At 40.0% G+C, this 17,366-nt stretch overlaps 1 protein-coding gene across 1 annotated transcript in view; it reads left to right on the top strand.

Annotated features, from left to right (window-relative positions):
- The window catches only part of CERS3 (ceramide synthase 3), a 38,165-nt gene that overhangs the window by 10,225 nt on the left and 10,574 nt on the right, over positions 1-17,366 (top strand). Inside the window, exons 3-10 of the mRNA XM_074155665.1 lie at positions 423-540; positions 2,558-2,676; positions 6,400-6,457; positions 7,364-7,414; positions 8,634-8,726; positions 9,013-9,141; positions 10,681-10,787; positions 12,190-12,346. Of these exons, the coding sequence (XP_074011766.1) occupies positions 423-540; positions 2,558-2,676; positions 6,400-6,457; positions 7,364-7,414; positions 8,634-8,726; positions 9,013-9,141; positions 10,681-10,787; positions 12,190-12,346 (832 nt within the window). The remainder of the gene's footprint in view (positions 1-422; positions 541-2,557; positions 2,677-6,399; positions 6,458-7,363; positions 7,415-8,633; positions 8,727-9,012; positions 9,142-10,680; positions 10,788-12,189; positions 12,347-17,366) is intronic.

Raw genomic sequence — 17,366 nt, forward strand, 5'->3', positions numbered from 1 at the left:
AGAATCCAGTGTCTTTGAGCGGTGGTAGCCCTGTGGAGCAACGTGCTAAGTGACTGTCACGAGGAAAAAGTATCCCAGTAGCAGCTCACATGGAGAGAGCATCTGTCCTTGTTTCACACTCTGTTAACTGTTGCCGAATGCCAATATGCCTCTGAAAAACACAAGGACACAAAAATCAAGATCTTCCCTTTAGTTTTATAGCATTTCAGGACTACAAACTGGTTTTTTGCGTAATTGCTAATATGCTATGGTTGTCCCTTGGGATTAGCTAGAGGGAGATTCCTTTCTCTCACAGTGCACTGTCATATCCTACGGCAGATTAAATTGCTTCAGATTTATTTAGTTCATAGTCTGGCATGAGAATAGCTAAGGTCTTGTAATTGTGTTTTATTTTTAAACTTTTTCACGGTATATCTTTTCAGATACGTTGCTATACCTCTAGCAAAAGCCTTAGGTATAAAGAATGTAAGGCGTGTGAAGCCCCAGCCCAATCCTGTATTAGAGAGTTATTTCCGGGAGTGCTCAAAACATCCGTCCCAAGTAAGGATTCTCATTCTTATAAACTGGTTTTGGTTTTGGAAAATCCCAACTCTTGCTGTTTGAATCAGCTATCAGCAATGACATCATGGGATGAGTTCCAGCTGATTGACAGATGACTTAATTTATTTGGGTTCTTGTTGCTGTTCTGCTGACAAGGGTATATAGCATCCAAAACAGAAAATATGTTTAAGATGTTTAATTTTCTGGCATGCTGTTCTGGGTTAGGCTGTTAATAATATTTCCAGTGAAGATCAGTGTTCCATCTTTAACTCATTCTGTCTGGAGAAAACATCAGCTGACATCTGTTGTTGGAAAGTGGTATCATATTTATTGCAAGTAATAATATTGGAACGCTGGTATGGAAGCCTTTTGATCTGTTACGTTTCTGCACACTTAATCCTGGCTTATGTGAGAAAGAAAGGCAATCTTTCTATTACCTTGCTGTTTGTTTTTAAAATTGAACAAAAGAAAAATAATAATGAATGTTTACTATCTCAAAAAATGAGGCAACTTGATTGTTGATGGGAAATGGGTACTTTGCTGTGAATGCAGTGTCAGAAGGTTCACTTACCTCACTACAGTTACCAAACAATTGCAGTGTTTCTACGCTGTTTTGAAAAGAAATCCGTGACTTCTAGTAATGAGGAATATTGATAATTATTGATACATGGAACTTTGCTTTCTATCCCTAACTCTGCTATTCTATTACTATGTCTTTTACCTGATATCACTAGGACTAGATGTATTCACGTTCACGTGTAAGCTCTTCTCTATCTGGGCAAGTATCCCGATCTCTGTTTCATACCTTCCTTCTGCATGAGTACAGTTTGACAATTAGCCTCTGGAAGGAGGCACAGCATTTTTATACTTGTCAGTAAATGGGAAAGATTCAGGCTGCCTCCCTCAGGTGTTCAGCTTGGGCACCAGTGTGCACACTCAGAAAGCACACAGGGGCCTGGCTGGCGACTGAGGGTGTCTCGGCTCCATTGTCTGTCAAAACAAAGTCATTATTCGTGCATGGCAAGTAGAGAGCTCCTGTCCTTGCTGGCAGCTGAGGTGCCTTTGCTCTCATACCAGAGCTTTCCCTGAGGGTAGGAGACCAACTGAACTAGACTTACCTTGGTGGAGACAGTGCTGCTGCCACCCACTATTTGCATACAAGCCTTACTGGGAAAGAGCTTCCCCAGGGATGAGTGGAACACTACCTCCGCTCCTGCAGCAGCTCCAGGGGAGGTCAGCCCACACCTTCTGCACTTCAGGATGGAGGAGAGGGAGCAAACCTACAGGCTACTGCACGTGGGGCATTGAGCATCCAGAAATGCAAGAGTCACGCTGCTTTGTGCTTAGCACATGCTAGCATGGCTGCATGGCAGAGCCACTTCACCTTCAGAGCACACATAAAGTACAGACACCTGACTGCACTTGAATGACAGATGCATTTCTAGGCAATGCTCTAGTCCTAATTTATTTTTAGGTGGCAACAGGCAGTCTGGGTTTTGCTTAGTAAGATTAAACTGACTTGCCCTGTACCACAGAAGGACATTCATTTGGAGAACAGAGCTTAGGTCACCTTAATCCCAGGCCTGCTTCTCATCTGTGAGACTCATTTAAATATAATCTAATAATTAATTATATTTAGGTAAGATATTAGATACAATCTCTGCATGTGTTGATACCTGGCACTTCCTCCTGCAGCCCAACCTCTTCCTTAACAGTAGAAGTTGCATCTTTGAAACTATCAGAAGCCACCAGAAAGACAATAGCACGGTTTGTGCATCTGTACATTTCATGCCTGCTTTATTACTATAATTTAGTGTCTCAAAAATCCAGGGTTTCTCTGAGAGTCATTCAAAAATTAAAGCAGGAAGCCTGCAAGGTTAACCCCCATAGATAGTTAATATTAGTATATTTTTAAATTAATACCTTCCAACAGCGGGAAGCAGACCTGTAAACTACAAAATAAATGAAAATGACACTGGAGTACATCTTGTTGCTAACACTATTCCATTTTTTGCAGTCAGAGATTCAAGGCCTTGCCAAAAAGTGCAACTGTACAGTCCGTTTGGTGGAAAAGTGGTTTAGGAGACGGCGAAACCTTGAGATCCCAACAGTGCTTCGGAAATTCCAGGAAGCTTTGTAAGAAAAGAAAATGCTTTTGATTATTATGGATCTTACTGTTTTGAAAAAAATTATTTTGTGGTCCTCAGGCCCCTTTTAAGGGGGACTCACTTCAAAAAAGCTGAGTCTGTCTGATGAGAGTTTCAGTTTGTGCATAAACAAACAAATTGAAAGGATCCAGTGGTGTTTCTCCAAATGGTGTGACTTTAAAAGATTAGGTTAACAGTTTCTCCTGAAAAAAAAATCAAAAATATTTTACAGTTTTCTTCATCGTTTAATAATGGACTTATTTGTACGCTCCTGCTGCATAATGCTTAATGAAAACATGCAGAGAATAGGGAAATATTTTTCTGTCTGCCAGTAATCATAGAGGAACAAAAATGCTTACTCAATCTTGTTTGCGTATGTACCCGTGCTGTCATTTTGGGATGCTGTTATGCGTACAGAAGTCAGTTCAAGAGCAGGAATCTTGCCGTATGAGCTAAATGATAGGTGTCACAGCTTGCACACGGGATACTGTGCAAAGCATGAGCTCAAGTATGCTGATGAGAGAGGGCCATTGAGCAATTTTGAGTGATAATAATGAATATGTAAAAAGTTTCAAAACCTCCTGCATATAATTGAAAACTGGAAAAACATCCAACAGTCTGATTTCTCACAAATGTATGAGAACTTCTATAGGCCTAAACATTTTGCTATTTAACTATTCCAGTGTTGTCTAAAATATCCTACAAATTGCAAATCCCCCCATGGGCATGTCTTTACTTACATAGCTCATCTCTTTTGGATACTGAAATTAACTGTACCAGTGTAAAACACTTTCCTAATGGCCTGTGTGTTTGGATTTTTGACTAGCATAATTACATTAGCAAAACTTCACGTGATTAATAATATGTAAACTCTTTTAGTGTAGATTAGTTTAAAGAATGAGGGTTAAAAGTGCAGCTACAAAGCTCAAAGTTGAGTACTTTATTGAGATTATTTTCAGTATGAATCGATATGATAATAATTTGATGTCCTCTGTTGGGCATAAATCCAGTTGATAAACATAGACCTGTCGCTCTGAAGCCTCACTGAGTTGAGTAAACTGACATCCATGGCTTATTTCTACCGTTGTTTAGTGGAGCAGTTAACTTTGTTTTACGAGCGACAATGAGATTTCCTGCTATTGATAAAAGACCTACCTCACGTGGATGCGTGTCTCTAGTAATATGCAGCCAAAGACTGAAATTAAAACTTGCTTGGCAGCTTGAGTGAGAATGAAGCAAACAGATTTCTCTTGTGCAATTTTGTGAACCTTGCTCTCCTCTTTGTGAGTGAATTTAATTGGATATAATTCTCAAGGCAACAAATGAGGAACAGAATTATTCCACGTTAATAGTCAGTGTTAGGAGCATTATGAAATTTTTGAAAGTCTGCAATCTCCAGGATCGTTTTTCTGAATCACAAGCAAAATCTGATGAGCCAGATCTAAACCATACTTAAGCTATTAATGCTGCCAGTTAAGCAACACTGGGGTTTGGAAAGCCCTTTGTGTGAAACCTTCCCTGCCGTAAAAGACTTACCAGCCTTTAACTTTACCTACTAATTTTTTATTTGTTAGGCTTTAATTGAAGAGAAAAGATTCCTGAAATAAGAAAATCCTTCTGCATAGCTGCTGTTCGGTGCTCTCTCTGAGCTTAAATGGCTCTGAACTTGGGCAAAATTTGATGAATTTGGATGAGTTTTAGTTTAGGTTTTGTTCATCAAATTCATAAAGAAGCTTGGCTAAATGCACAATGGTAGTGCTGTGGCGGTCTTGTGTGTACCATGCGTTCATCTGAAGCACTGTTTATTGCTAAGTGCATCCAATATATATTTGTAGGCCTGGGGACTAATGACACAGTCTTGTTAGGTGCTCTGTTGTTTTGATCCGATTTGGAAAACCACTTACACAGAATCAGTCCCTCTATATCCATTGGACTTTTCACACCTCCCTTGTTAGAAATAGGAGGCGCGAGGGCAGAACCAGCCCCTGTGTAAAAAGTCTGTCCCATGCCATGGTGTTGTTTTTCATAGCATCTCTTGGTTAACTCTGAGACAGGTAATACTTGTGGGTTCCACTCTCCCTTTCCGTTTGCTCTCCTTAATTCCACCACTTACCTTTGAATTTTTCTGTCTGCACAGTGAATGTTCTGAAGTAGCATTTTCAAGTCAGCTGAGGAAACATGCTTTAAAGTTGAAAAGCAAACGGATTATTTATTACCAGTGTATCAAGTGGCAATTTTATAATTGTTTCCTTGGCTGCTTCTGCGGGCGTGAGACATATTATCTTGTCTAGCCTCTGCCATTCTATGTCCTCATCTTTTGTTTGTTTTTCTTGTAAAATGCTGGCTTGGTCTTTGAACATCTAATTCTTTCACCTGGGATTTCAGCCTCCAGGTAATGTAGGGCACAGAAAGGAGCGGCTGCTTTTACCAGACGGGTTCTCATCCTCTTCTCTCATATGGCACTTTGTTAATGTTTGCTAAAGACCACAATCTCATTTTTATACATCTCTCAGCCCATTATAGTGTTCTTCTTGAGGCTCTCTCTCCTCCTTTTTAGCAAATTCAGGTTTTCTGTTGGCTGCTGCCCTCTGGGATAGCTCTTGTTCTACAAAATATTCTCACGAGGTTTGGGGCCATGTGCCTGTCTCTGTGATCACAACATTTCTCACCATGTGAAGTCCCACAGTGTTTTCCTATTGATCCTGAAGAGCTGCTCCGGGAAAGGTCAGGCTCATTCCTGTCAAGGAGAAGCATGGAAAGGAAGAAGTTTTCCATCACCTGTAGAGGTGGGAGTGGGAACGCTCTGGCTGAGTCTCCAGCCGCACCCAGTCCCAGGGACAATACCTCCCACGCAGGCTCCAGAGTCATTACAACGCTGATTGCTGGCTCCAAATCACAGCATCCTGCTCTGACATATAAAAGCAACAACATAGTTTCGGTTCACTAAGATACACAAGGATATTTTTCCCTTTGCTGACTTGCCAGTGCAGTGGTGAAAACCTGATAGTTTTATCTGCCTTGATGAATATCTGTTTAAGCCACAAAATCCTTAGATCACACTAAATGCTGGCAAACCTAGTCAAAGATTAAGGTTTCTAGTTAATTCGGACCTCTGTGGTAAGACATAAACTAATCCAGTAGTTGTTAAAGTTTCATAGGGCTCCCCTGTTTTCAACAATCAGTGTTAAGAGAGATCAAAAGAAATTAACCCAGCGATTAAAACAAGTCACTGTTGGTGCTCACAGTGTTTGAACAGACTGGAAAGTATGTGCTACATGGCGGAAAGACTTTCTGGAGTTAGGGAGCTATGAGATGTTCTTAGTCAAGTGTGCGTGTTCCAGAGGGATTGATATAGCAGAAAGAGTTGGTTTTATCAAACATTAATTTTTAGGGAATTTATTATGTTTGCTGTGACCGTTCTCTTGATCAGCCCGTGCCTGACTGGAAAATTACTGTTGTAATCACAATCAAGATATCTGTATTGAAATTATGTAAGATAATTTACTACTTTAGCAATTAGTCAAAGCTTAAATATTTAAATATTAATAATTCAGATATAGTTAATATGTGACAACCCTTAATGTGGCGTGTGAGGGCATGTTTATGCAAAGATTGCCTGTGATATACAATGATTTGCAGTAATTCTGGCTCAGGACAGTATCTATAAAAAAATGTAATGCTTTGTTCTTACTTTTTCATTTTAATTTTGCAGCTGGCGATTTTCATTCTATCTTGCATCCTCCATTGCTGGATTTATATTTCTCTATGATGTAAGTTAATTTTTTGAAAGGATTGATATTCTTACGTTTTTAACAAAGTAAGGACTGATTTCTAGATCTTCTTGAAGACCATTGAAAGACTCTCTGGTTGAAAGACTCTGGTTTCAGTGGCAACTTGTGTTCTGATCTTTGAATGTAATCTAGATGATAGGCTGCAATATGCACTGAGGATTTACTTAGCTTTTAAATTATCTTTTGAACTTCAATGATAAAGTAATCTGAGTAATCAGTATTTTTAAGGAAAGTTTTAAGAAGTCACACAGATGTTTTTACAACATGCTTTGTTAACACCTACAAATGCCTTACATGGCTGTGTTTTTCTCAAAGGAGGCCGTAATCTTTTTCTGGCAGCATTTTTGGGGGTCACAACAATGGTGTGTTTCACAGCTATTTATTGAGGTGTTGCTGCTGAGTCAGAAGTTGGGAATAACAGAGAGAGTGCTGCTTGTAACTATGTGAGCACTGCCTGGGGTGTCATTAATGCTTCTCCTGAGCAGCAGAGCAGTTCTCAGCGTGTCTATGTTCATCTGGCTCTTCTCCCCAAACGCTGTTTATCATCATGAACCAGTGGTGTGTGTGGCTGGTAAACACAGCAAAATCTAATCACTGTGGCAACATATCTTGAGTAATTGCAGTAATAAAACACACACCCACTGCTTTGGATGGTGAAACGATGAACTGGAATGTTTCAGGTGTCCTGAAAAGAAGCCAAAAAACTGGGACGAATGTAATAAATCTGGGATGTAAGATCCTTTTAGAAATGGTGGGGAACAGTTATCAAGACTTACAGCTTCTTAGCTTGCTTCACTTAGAGAAATTTGAAGTATCGAAGATTTTGAGTTAAGATGACTTATTGTTGCTCAGCTGATCAGTCTCTGAATCATCTGTCTTCCCCAGAAACCTTGGTTTTACGACATATGGCAGACGTGGGTTGGCTATCCATTTCAGGTGAGCTTTCTGGCACTGGGCCATTGGCCTTGGGGCATTCCAGGTCTTTCCCCATTGGAAAGGGTAATCCGGCGGAACTCTCCCTCCCAAGGGGCACACCTAGAGAGGTGTGGCACCAAAGCCTTTTGCCTTTCTCTGGTACCTCCTGCTGACTGTTGTAGGACTTCTCCATGATCTGCCTGTGCTGCAACTCAGCCCTCCAGCCAGACCACTCTTATTTCCACCCATTCCGGGTTACCAGTTGCATCCAGTAGATGCTATCTGTGTTACAGGATTCAGTGCAGAACCCCTCAGCTTGCACCAGGCCTGATGGTGCTTCCAGGCACTGCAGAACAGCATTATGCAGAGGGTTATTGCCAAGCAGCCCAAGTGCTGTGTACCTGCTGGGCCCTATTGCTCAGTAGTGCAGGTGGAGAGAGCTCTGCAGTGATTTGGTTCGGCATCATCTGAGTCCCTGCCCTGGGGATCTCTGCTCAATACTCTGGTGCTTCCCACGGGTCACGAGGCTCTCGTTTCTTCCTAAAATATTTTACTTACAGTCCTGTAATAGATGACTCCAAACCGCCCTCTTGCCCACCTGCCAGAGGTTCTTATGTGCTCCCCTCTCCTATTTTTATAAATCTGTGACCCGTCACACTGCCTTCTTATTCCTGTTTTAGGAGCAAAGAATAAAAAGAATCTTGCCTCCCAGCTGAGTTTTCCCAGCTTCTCTTACCCATGGGATCTGATAACCCAGCCTGCTTCCTGCCACCTGGGAAACTTACTGAACCAAGGGAGCAGCCAAGCTCAGCATCTAGCCCTAAGTAGATGCATAGGATTTTAGCATAAATAGCTGATATTTTAGTCATGGGATGTGTGAATGTTTAAAATGTTAATTGTTCACCAAAATGGAGGGCTTCGTTTATTTGCAATTGTTTGTAATTAATTGCAGAAGTACTCTGCGTGTAGTTATGTGACAGAAACATCAAAAAAAAAAAAAGCTAAAATTCAGAGGTGGGGGAGGAACTGCAGAAACTGAGTGTTTGGTCTGAGTAAAAGTTAAAATATTTGGCTCCCGGAACATCCTTCTTAATGAAGCCCAGAACAGGGGTTTAGTTTAGTTTAATTTTTTAAGCAAGGCTCAGCACAGAAGCAGACGTGAGGAAAGGAAAAAAGAAGTAATTTCACTTGGCATTCACTTTTTGCTATTCTCAGTTAACCGTGGGTTTTTTCATTACAGACTCTGCTGCCATCCCAGTACTGGTACTACATGGCTGAGATTAGTTTTTACTGGTCTCTCTTATTTACCCTTGGGATTGACAACAAAAGGAAGGCAAGTGGTCATGCTTGTTGTACTTTGAACCTTCGTTTCTGTGAGGGGGGGAAAAGGAGTGTTTATAAGGAAAAGCACTGTCCTGATACTGGATTTGGTGCAGCCACATGAGGGCAGCATCAGTCTGTCCCTGGCACACCTGCACGCATCTGTGCTCTCCTGACTGCCAGGGCATCTCTGTGTGTGTGTGACAAGTCTTGCATGTCACTTCACTTGGACAGCCTCCAGGGCTGTACTTGCTTGGATCTACCTTTTTTATTTTTTTTTTTTCTTCTCTCCTTCACAGGATTTTCTGGCTCATGTCGTTCATCACTTGGCAGCCATTGGGTTGATGAGTGGCTCTTGGTGTGGCAATTACGTGCGTCTTGGAACACTGGTGATGTTTGTGCACGATACTGCAGATTTCTGGCTGGAGGTAACCCTGTCCTCCATCTTTTCTTTATTGTTTGTTTATTTTGGGTTTTGTTGGTGTTTTGGGGTTTTGATTTTTTTGGTTTTTGCCCAGGTTATGTTCAGTGATGTTTTAATCTTTTTGCCACAAGTTTCATACGATCCCTTCCTATCTTCACAGAGACAGGGCTTCACAGATTCATAAACTGTAAGATAAAAAAGAGCTTCTAGATAATTTAAGCTGATATTCTGTTACAGAATCCATTATGAGAAAAGAGCAGAAGAGAAGTTCTTCAGCACAGAATGGGGACTGGAAATATAGCTGCCTCCCTGGATTATTCTTGTTTCACTGTTAAAATTAGACCAAGTTGGCTGGCCTGTGAATGGTTAGTCATGATACCAATTCTCAAGAAAACTTAGCAGCCAAAATATTGGCTGCTTTTCCAAGCTGGCTTAATTTTGTCAGCATTCACAGGCCTGTGTTGACCCAAGGGGTACATCTACATTATACACTATACACTTCTGGCTGGAGATGCTCAACCTGTCCCTGAACAAGATACCTGTGGTATCTAGTGGCAGAAGAAAAGTTTCTTCCCCTGGACTGAAAGGAAAAACCCTTCCTTGAGCTAAATATACGTCATTTCTGTTCACGATAGTCTGTTGTATTGGAACAACTAATTGTGGGGTCATGCAGTTGGGATTGGTCCACGTTGTGTACATACAGGAGTTTTTGCTGGAATACTTTTAATCCTGAGGTGCTTTGTAGTCCAATTAATTGTGTGACCTTAAAAACAGTTGAAATGACAACTAGTAGGACAGCATTCAGATGGAAACTGAAGTTGAGTACCAGAATTATTTAATGCAGCCCTGCCACTCAAAAAAAAAAAAAATTAAAATAAATAAATTTATCAAACTGCTGTTTAAAACCTAGGCTTGGTGCCTGAAGCTTTGCTCATACTTGAGAACAGCTGTTTCATTCCATGGTGCCCAGGGTGATGCCAGAATGAAGCATTGAGAGTTGTACAGTTCAGCTAGGGGAGAAGCAGTAATTATAATCTTTATTAGCAGGACAGAGACCAGTGCTAGGATCTCCAGCTCTCAAAAAGGAGAAAACGGAAGCTGAATTAGGCACAGAGAAGGGTCAGTAACACGATGCACCAGAGTGTCTGTGTATAAGGGGCCAGTGCCACTCCTGAGAGTGCAGATGTGGCCAGCAGCTTCTCTGTGATTCAGCCCATTTTGAATCTGGTACAGGCATGAGGGATGAACCTCTGTTTTCGAGAGTACTTTGTGTTTTCATGACGCTTACATTCTGATCAGAGAGCTGTTCTTTAGGCCTTTGATACAGAGTCCATTCTTGTAAGATGAAAGGAGAAATATAAACAAAGAATCTGTTTTGGTACTGCTTTATTAGGTATCAGTAAAATGATTGCTTTACATGTCAAACAGGGAGGAAATTTTCTTCCTGCTTAGGTGGAAGATGAGTCATTGTTTATGAAAATGCGGAAAGGAACTTACTTCAGAGAATATTTGTAATATGTTTGATGGTTTTTATTCAATGCAGGCAGCCAAAATGTTTAATTACGCTCACTGGGAGAAAACATGCAATATGCTCTTTATCATCTTTTCTATTGCATTCTTCATCACAAGAATCATCCTGTTCCCCTTCTGGTAAGCAATATTTAATGTAGTCACGTGTTTTTATTTCATTCTTGTTTCCATTGAGAGGTTAATATTGGTTGTGATAGGAAAAAGAAAGGAATGGATTGTACTTTAAAGAGCAGAAGCAGAGCTTCCATTATTGTTGGCTACTAAAGGCCAGTGAGAAGAGTTGACAAAAACTATCATTTTATTTAGGAATTTAATTTCAGTAAAAATAGTTTTTAAATGAGCCTCTTGAAAATATGTGAACTTAAATAATACATAAAAGCCTTAACTTATTTTCGTAAATTCTAGTTAAACGCTATAGCTCCTGCATTTTTGAGGAGATTGAGTTACTTAATCAGGAGAAATAATTTTCCCTTTAATTCCATCCCTCCTGCTGTACCTAAAAAGTCAGAGTACAGTCTAATTCCTACATGACTGTAGTTAATTCTTGTAGTGCCTTCTCTTTGCTACCTAGTCCTTGAGTAGTAAGTACCTCACCTCACTTACATGAGGAGCACCCTTCTAAGTTAAGGTGAACCAGTTAATTTATGAAGCCAATGCAGATAAATCAATACTTGCTAAATACTCGCATTGCTTTTGGAGTGCTATGGTTTAAGATGCTTTGGAGTATCCAGATGGGTACTTAGTATGCTTAATGCTTAACATGTTTAGCTTTTAAAAAGTGTTTAATGTGTTTCACATTCACGGTTTCATTGACTTGCTCTAGTTTGCCTTCATGCCCTTCCCTGGATGCGGACAAACCCTTAGAGACTCAAGCTGGTTAAATTAATAGTTCTGAACATTGATCAACACAAGGTTTTAATTTCCTGTAGCATTTTCTTTCAGAAATGCTGATGTCTTTTACTTTCTTGTTATTTTTTGATTAACTATACAAGTGATCTCCAATCATTTTGCTTCGCTGAGTTTCTTGTTCTTGAGCTTGGAAGCAAAACGTGATGAGATTAAAGGGACTCAAAAAACCTCAAATAATATAGAAGTAGTGAAGTCAGAAGATGGACAAAACATATGTTAATTAACAAAAAGCCCTGTTGCAAAGCCTGTAGAATTTTCTCTGGAGTGTGGATTTCAGATTAGAAAGAATTTGCATTAAAAAAATAAATGGCATAGACAAGCTCAAGTTGCATAGTATCTAGACCACACAGAGCTCAAGATGAAAAAGAATAACCTTATTTAGAATACTTTCATGCAAGACTCAAATTTCTCATCTTCTGAAGTCTGTATTTCAATGGAGATGCGTAATCTAGTTAAGACAGGGCTTGTTAATTCATCTGTCATCTTTGCAGAGCTTTTTAATATTTTGTGGAAATAGTTAATCAGTTTGGAATGTGAAATTACAAATAGTTGTAAATAGCATTGAAAAGAAATTTTGCACCGTAACAGTGACCTTTATTTTTTTTTTTTTTAGGATTCTTCGTGCCACTTTGTATCAGCCTACATACTACTCCACAACTCCTGTCATAGCATATTTCTTATTCAATGGACAGCTATTGGTCCTTCAAGGCTTGCATTTATATTGGGGTTACTTAATTTTCAAGATTTTGAGAAGGTTCATTTTCTTGAAGGTAAGCAATTTTGCTTCTGCAGAAAGATGTGTGAAATATCAAACAGATCCCAGTACCTCCAATGGATTTACTCAGAGTTTTTTACTGTTTTCCTGAAACTTTCGAGTCAACATTTTTGATAGGGGTCTACAAAGTATAGAGATGTTCAAATGTGCTTTCTACCTCTCGTTGTCACGCCTGAGGTCATAGATCAGAATATTAAAGCTTCAGGTGGATGCATTTTTTTATCTGTATCTGGTGGTTTACTCTGATAGTAAATGAGAAATGAGGTCTCCCAAAAAATGAAGCCCTAAGATGGTGCAGAATTATTTAGAAATTCCTGTGTTCCGAGTGAAAGCAATCTTTTCTCACTGGACTCTGTAGGGAACACACCAAAAAAGGGATGAGAGGTGAGTGATGAGAACTTTAAATACTACAGAAAACTTGTAGTCAAAGTTCTACAGGTTTATCTAAATCCAAGGTCAGCTATACTTGAACATTGCTTTTGGATTAAGAAAACTGTGTGAAGCTGATCTAGTTATGAATGAATGGTTATTATGACACAATGAAATGCTGTCATATTCAGCTGGAGTAGAGAAGCAGTGCAAGTCTGGTGCTGCCATAATTGTTTTTTACCTTGGAGAGAAAATTCACGTGGGAAAAAGCTATAAAGAAAACTTTGCTGCAATCTAGGTCTTGCTCCGTTGCCTGAAGGAGTAACACTTTCACAAGGTCTCTTGTCATGAAGCGTGCAGTGGGGTGCAGCGTTGATAAAACATTTAGCAAAAAGCGTTTAGAAAAGGACTTTGGAGAATATCTGTTTAGATTTGGCACAAGCATTGACAGGTATGTTTTGCTAGTTCAGGTGAAACTTAAGTTTTGCTATTGAAAAATGGTATTTCTTTTGAGGATCAGGATGCAAAAACTTAATTGAGTTGACTTTGTCCTTTTATCTGAAGCTTTTAATGCTGTGGAGCATATTAAGGAAATAGAAATATTCTTTTCTACCTGTATTAATTGTTGTTCCATAACAGAAACCATCCTATAATTCTTGGATTATTGGATTCCTTCAAATCTCATGCAAATAGACAGCTGGGTATCATAGGGAGACCCAATGTCTTCCCTAGAAGAAAAGTGCAGTTACAAACTCAACCCTTGTTAGACAGAAAACAGCTGTACATAAGGGACAAATCTGTAGAAGGAATGACTTGCGTTGTTCTGCTTCTAAAACATGCTTCTATATTCTCTTAGACACTGAAAAGCTTGTATTTCTTGCATGTCACTTATCTCCGTTAGATTAATTGCAAAATTATTTCTGGCCTGACTTACTGAGTGTTGAAGTGTTTTACTTCTCATCTTCTTTTTTGATTTTTTGGCCTTGTGTCTGTGATGTTCTCACACAACTCTTCTGGTGAAATCAAAAGGGACGTCCCTCTGCCTTCCAGCTGAGGAAGAGGAAGGTTTTGGCATAGTTTTCATCCACGTTGGTTGAGGTTATGAGTACAATGCAAGAAGGTTTTTGGATCCAATGGTGAAGAGGACATGACCAGGCCAGCTATATAAGGCCATTCTGCTCTGCCTGCTTGTGCCTTTCTAAGGGGCAGAAATGTTTTATTTTGAGATAAGAGCTTTTTTGTATTAGTCATTGCTAAAAAATGGAAAAGCATCAAGCCTGCATCCCTACCCTGGATTTTTGATTCCTTATACAGCTCTCTGAGAAGACAGTTTCCAAATAACATTTTTACAGTGGTAGCAGCAGCAGCCCTAGCCCTTTTCAGTGTGTATGACTTCAGCTGGCTTGCATCCGCGGCCTGTTTTCCATAGCGGTGGCAAACTTGGCTGTGAAAGCAGCCAGTGCCTCCAAAGCTGTAAAGGCAACACTGAAAAGAATGGTGTTTGCAAGGCAGCATTTTTGTACCGACATATTTGTTATAGACATACTCCACACAAATAGCTGTTGCTATTTTAGTGAAATACCAGTCAACCATCATCCCTGTGTTAAGAGGGTTCTGTTTCTCTGCCCAAGACTTTTCAGTTTTCATTCAGAAAACAGGCAATTTCTGACATTTTTCTTGAAGCGAGTTAGCTACTTCAGATGGAAAAATGAAGTCATGCTGTAACTGGAAATAGGGACTGATGTTGTTGTTTAACTGAAGGAAGCTCTGAACATAGCAAGGGTGTAAGGAATTTTTTCAGTGCTCTTTGTTGCCTTGATCCACCCTGCGTTGGTGGGGTCAGCAGCAACAGTTAATAGCTCCTACCATCCTTCCAGGGGCAGGTGTTTCCCCTGAGTGTAACCTTCTGGACCATCGTATTGCCTAAAAGTTAATGGGCTTAAATGTATTTATTCTTAGTGGGAAGTGCTGTTGTCCCTTCTTGAAGGACAGGTTAAAGGATTTGTCTAGGTCAGACATGAAACGTGGGACTCGGTGGGGAACTTGGGGCCCAAGTCTCTAGGAAGTCACATACTCACCAAGTCCCCTTTGCTGTTATTCAAAGGGTCTCACAGAGCTGTGTCGCAGCTGTGGGTCTAGATTCAGTGCTCTTCAGATTGTGGCAGGAGGCTTTGTTAGGCAGGAGTTAATACAGAAATGACATCGAGTCCTGCAGCATCCTGAGTTGGTAGCTTCTTCCATGCTTTACTCTTCCCTCTCAGGAAGAGATGGCTTTTGTCTGAGACTGGCTGGTCAGGAGCTCTTCATCTTGCTTGTCACCTCCCCTCTGCACTAATAAAGGGGACAGTTATCCTCAGTTCTCTGGGATAAATGCTCAGCCGGCTGACTGGCTTCAGCAAAAAAGAACTTGGACTAAAAATCTTGCGATTTCCCTCCTCCCAAATATTGCAGCCAGAGATGAATAAAAATGAGGAAAAAGGAAAGAAGGGGAGGAGATGATCTTGCTCTGTCCCTCTGTGTCCTGTTTTCCCATGCAGGGGAGTCTGTGTCTCTGGAGCTGGTGGCCCAGAGCAGCACTCGTCTCCAGGCTCAGGGGATTTGGGCCACCTTCTCCCTGCCCAGTCCTCCAGAAATGCCCTAACAAGGGGGAAATCTGCATGGACACGCTAAGCTGTGCTCAGCTACTTTGCATTAAGAAGTTCTTTAGTTTCTATGGGGGGTAAACTTGAGAGGACAGGAGTATTAAATTTTTCAAATCAAAGATCGTTCTTACTTTGGGAAAACAAAAAAAAAAAACCCCAGAGAAACCCAAATGTCCTTTCTCATATGATGTTTTGTGACCCTGTATACAAGTGAGGCATATGCATGTAAGAAAAGCCCTTCAAGGTCAGACCTGTAGCCATGTATCTTAGATCAGTTCTGCTGCGAGAGGAAGAAGGATGTTTTTCGGTGTAATTTCTTCTCAAGTTAGGTCAGGCAATAGCAATGTTGGCTGTTGGCTGCCATCTTGATGTCCAAGGCCTTTTGTTGCTAGGAAACTCCTTGTGTTTCTGTAATATTGTTCAATTACATGGTTAAATTACCCACTTGTATCAAGTTTCAAGCACCACTGAAACATGTCTAGTCATCATGTCTGCACATATGAGAATATTTTAGGAAAATTGAAAAAACATATAGAGAAGTATGTACATATGCACTGATTTAAAATATCTCGCCAGGAAAATCCCATGGAGATTAAACGTTTTACTTCCAAGGTCAGAAAAAGGGAGCGAATGACAGCAGCTTATAGCCACATTATTATGACAAATTAAGATGTAAAATATATGTTAAAACCATTACACACTGAGTTAAAGTTTTGAGACTACAGTGCTTTAAATCCTGAAAAATATGTGTAAGTTGTAGGAAATGGGCATGATGTCCACATGACTCAGATGCTTCAGGGCTGATGCAAAGTCCATCAATGGCAGAAGGTAATGGTAGGTTTTTAACGGACTGTAATGTGACCAGGAATATGTTTTCTTTCTCTTTTAATTGTTTTGTCACCATCAGACTCCCTTTAAGTAAGGCAATGAGCTTCTTACTCTTATTATTTAGATCTCTAATTATTTAGGAGTCATCGGCTGCAGTTTTATTTGATTCACTGAGGTTCTTTCCTCTTCCTGAAGCAGAAAAGACCCTGCAATGCTCTAGAGCAGGCTTTTGGACTTGTTATTCTTACATAGGTGACACCAGCTAATTTTTTTATCCCCAATGTTCCTTTGGTATTTTGTACTCGGTAACCAGGCTTTTTAAAGATTTTAGTTGGGTGTATCCTTGTCCATGGTTTGTTCATTCCTTATTTGGTCCAAATTCCCAAGGGAACAGTGAGACTTAGCGTTCAAAGAATGACTGACAGAGTAGGGGTAGCTGAAAACGATAAGAAAATACTATTTTGGGGTTGAAATGAGAGCTGTGAAATACTTGTTAGTATACTTCTGCTGTTTCCAGCAATCATTCTTCTACTTCAGCATTTTGTTCAGTCTGAGGATTGCTCTCATACTGAGGAATCTCTGCCAGTTCGAGTTAACTTTCTCTCCTTCATTCTTTCTTACGTGCTGATACTGGGATGCCAGTGAAGTCCTTGCCATGGAAGTGGTTAGCTATATAAAGACTCCTGAAATCAGTTACTCCCTTGTCTGTATCAAAAGAAGATATACTACTAAAATTGTATCCCTAAAACTTGGCTTGTTTTAATATTAATGTGTAGGTAAGGCCTGTGTTCCTTTGGAACACAGACATAATATACTCTTATAAAACATGCCCTCACTACTTATATTGAAGAGTAAAGATTCTTTACACCTGCAGAGCTGCTGACCTGTGTTACTTTCTATCTTGTTTTGAATTTATCTTTTTAAAGACTTGCTATAACCCTTTGTGTAAATTTAAAAATTTAAGTTATACAATTCCCAGAGGCCATACTACCTGCTCCTTGACGGATGCCTTGAGCTGAGTTTAGTCTGAGGCTATTCAGGCTCACCTCAACTTCTGCAGAACTTTCCTTCCCCGGAATCCTTTTATAATTGTTCCTCTTACTTTTTTGTGCTTGGTCTGCTTGTATCAAGCAGAACTTTTATTTTTAATAGTTCATTTGAATCTTATATTTATTT

This window comes from Numenius arquata, chromosome 11 (assembly GCF_964106895.1).
Source record: "Numenius arquata chromosome 11, bNumArq3.hap1.1, whole genome shotgun sequence".
Classification (NCBI taxonomy): domain Eukaryota; kingdom Metazoa; phylum Chordata; class Aves; order Charadriiformes; family Scolopacidae; genus Numenius; species Numenius arquata.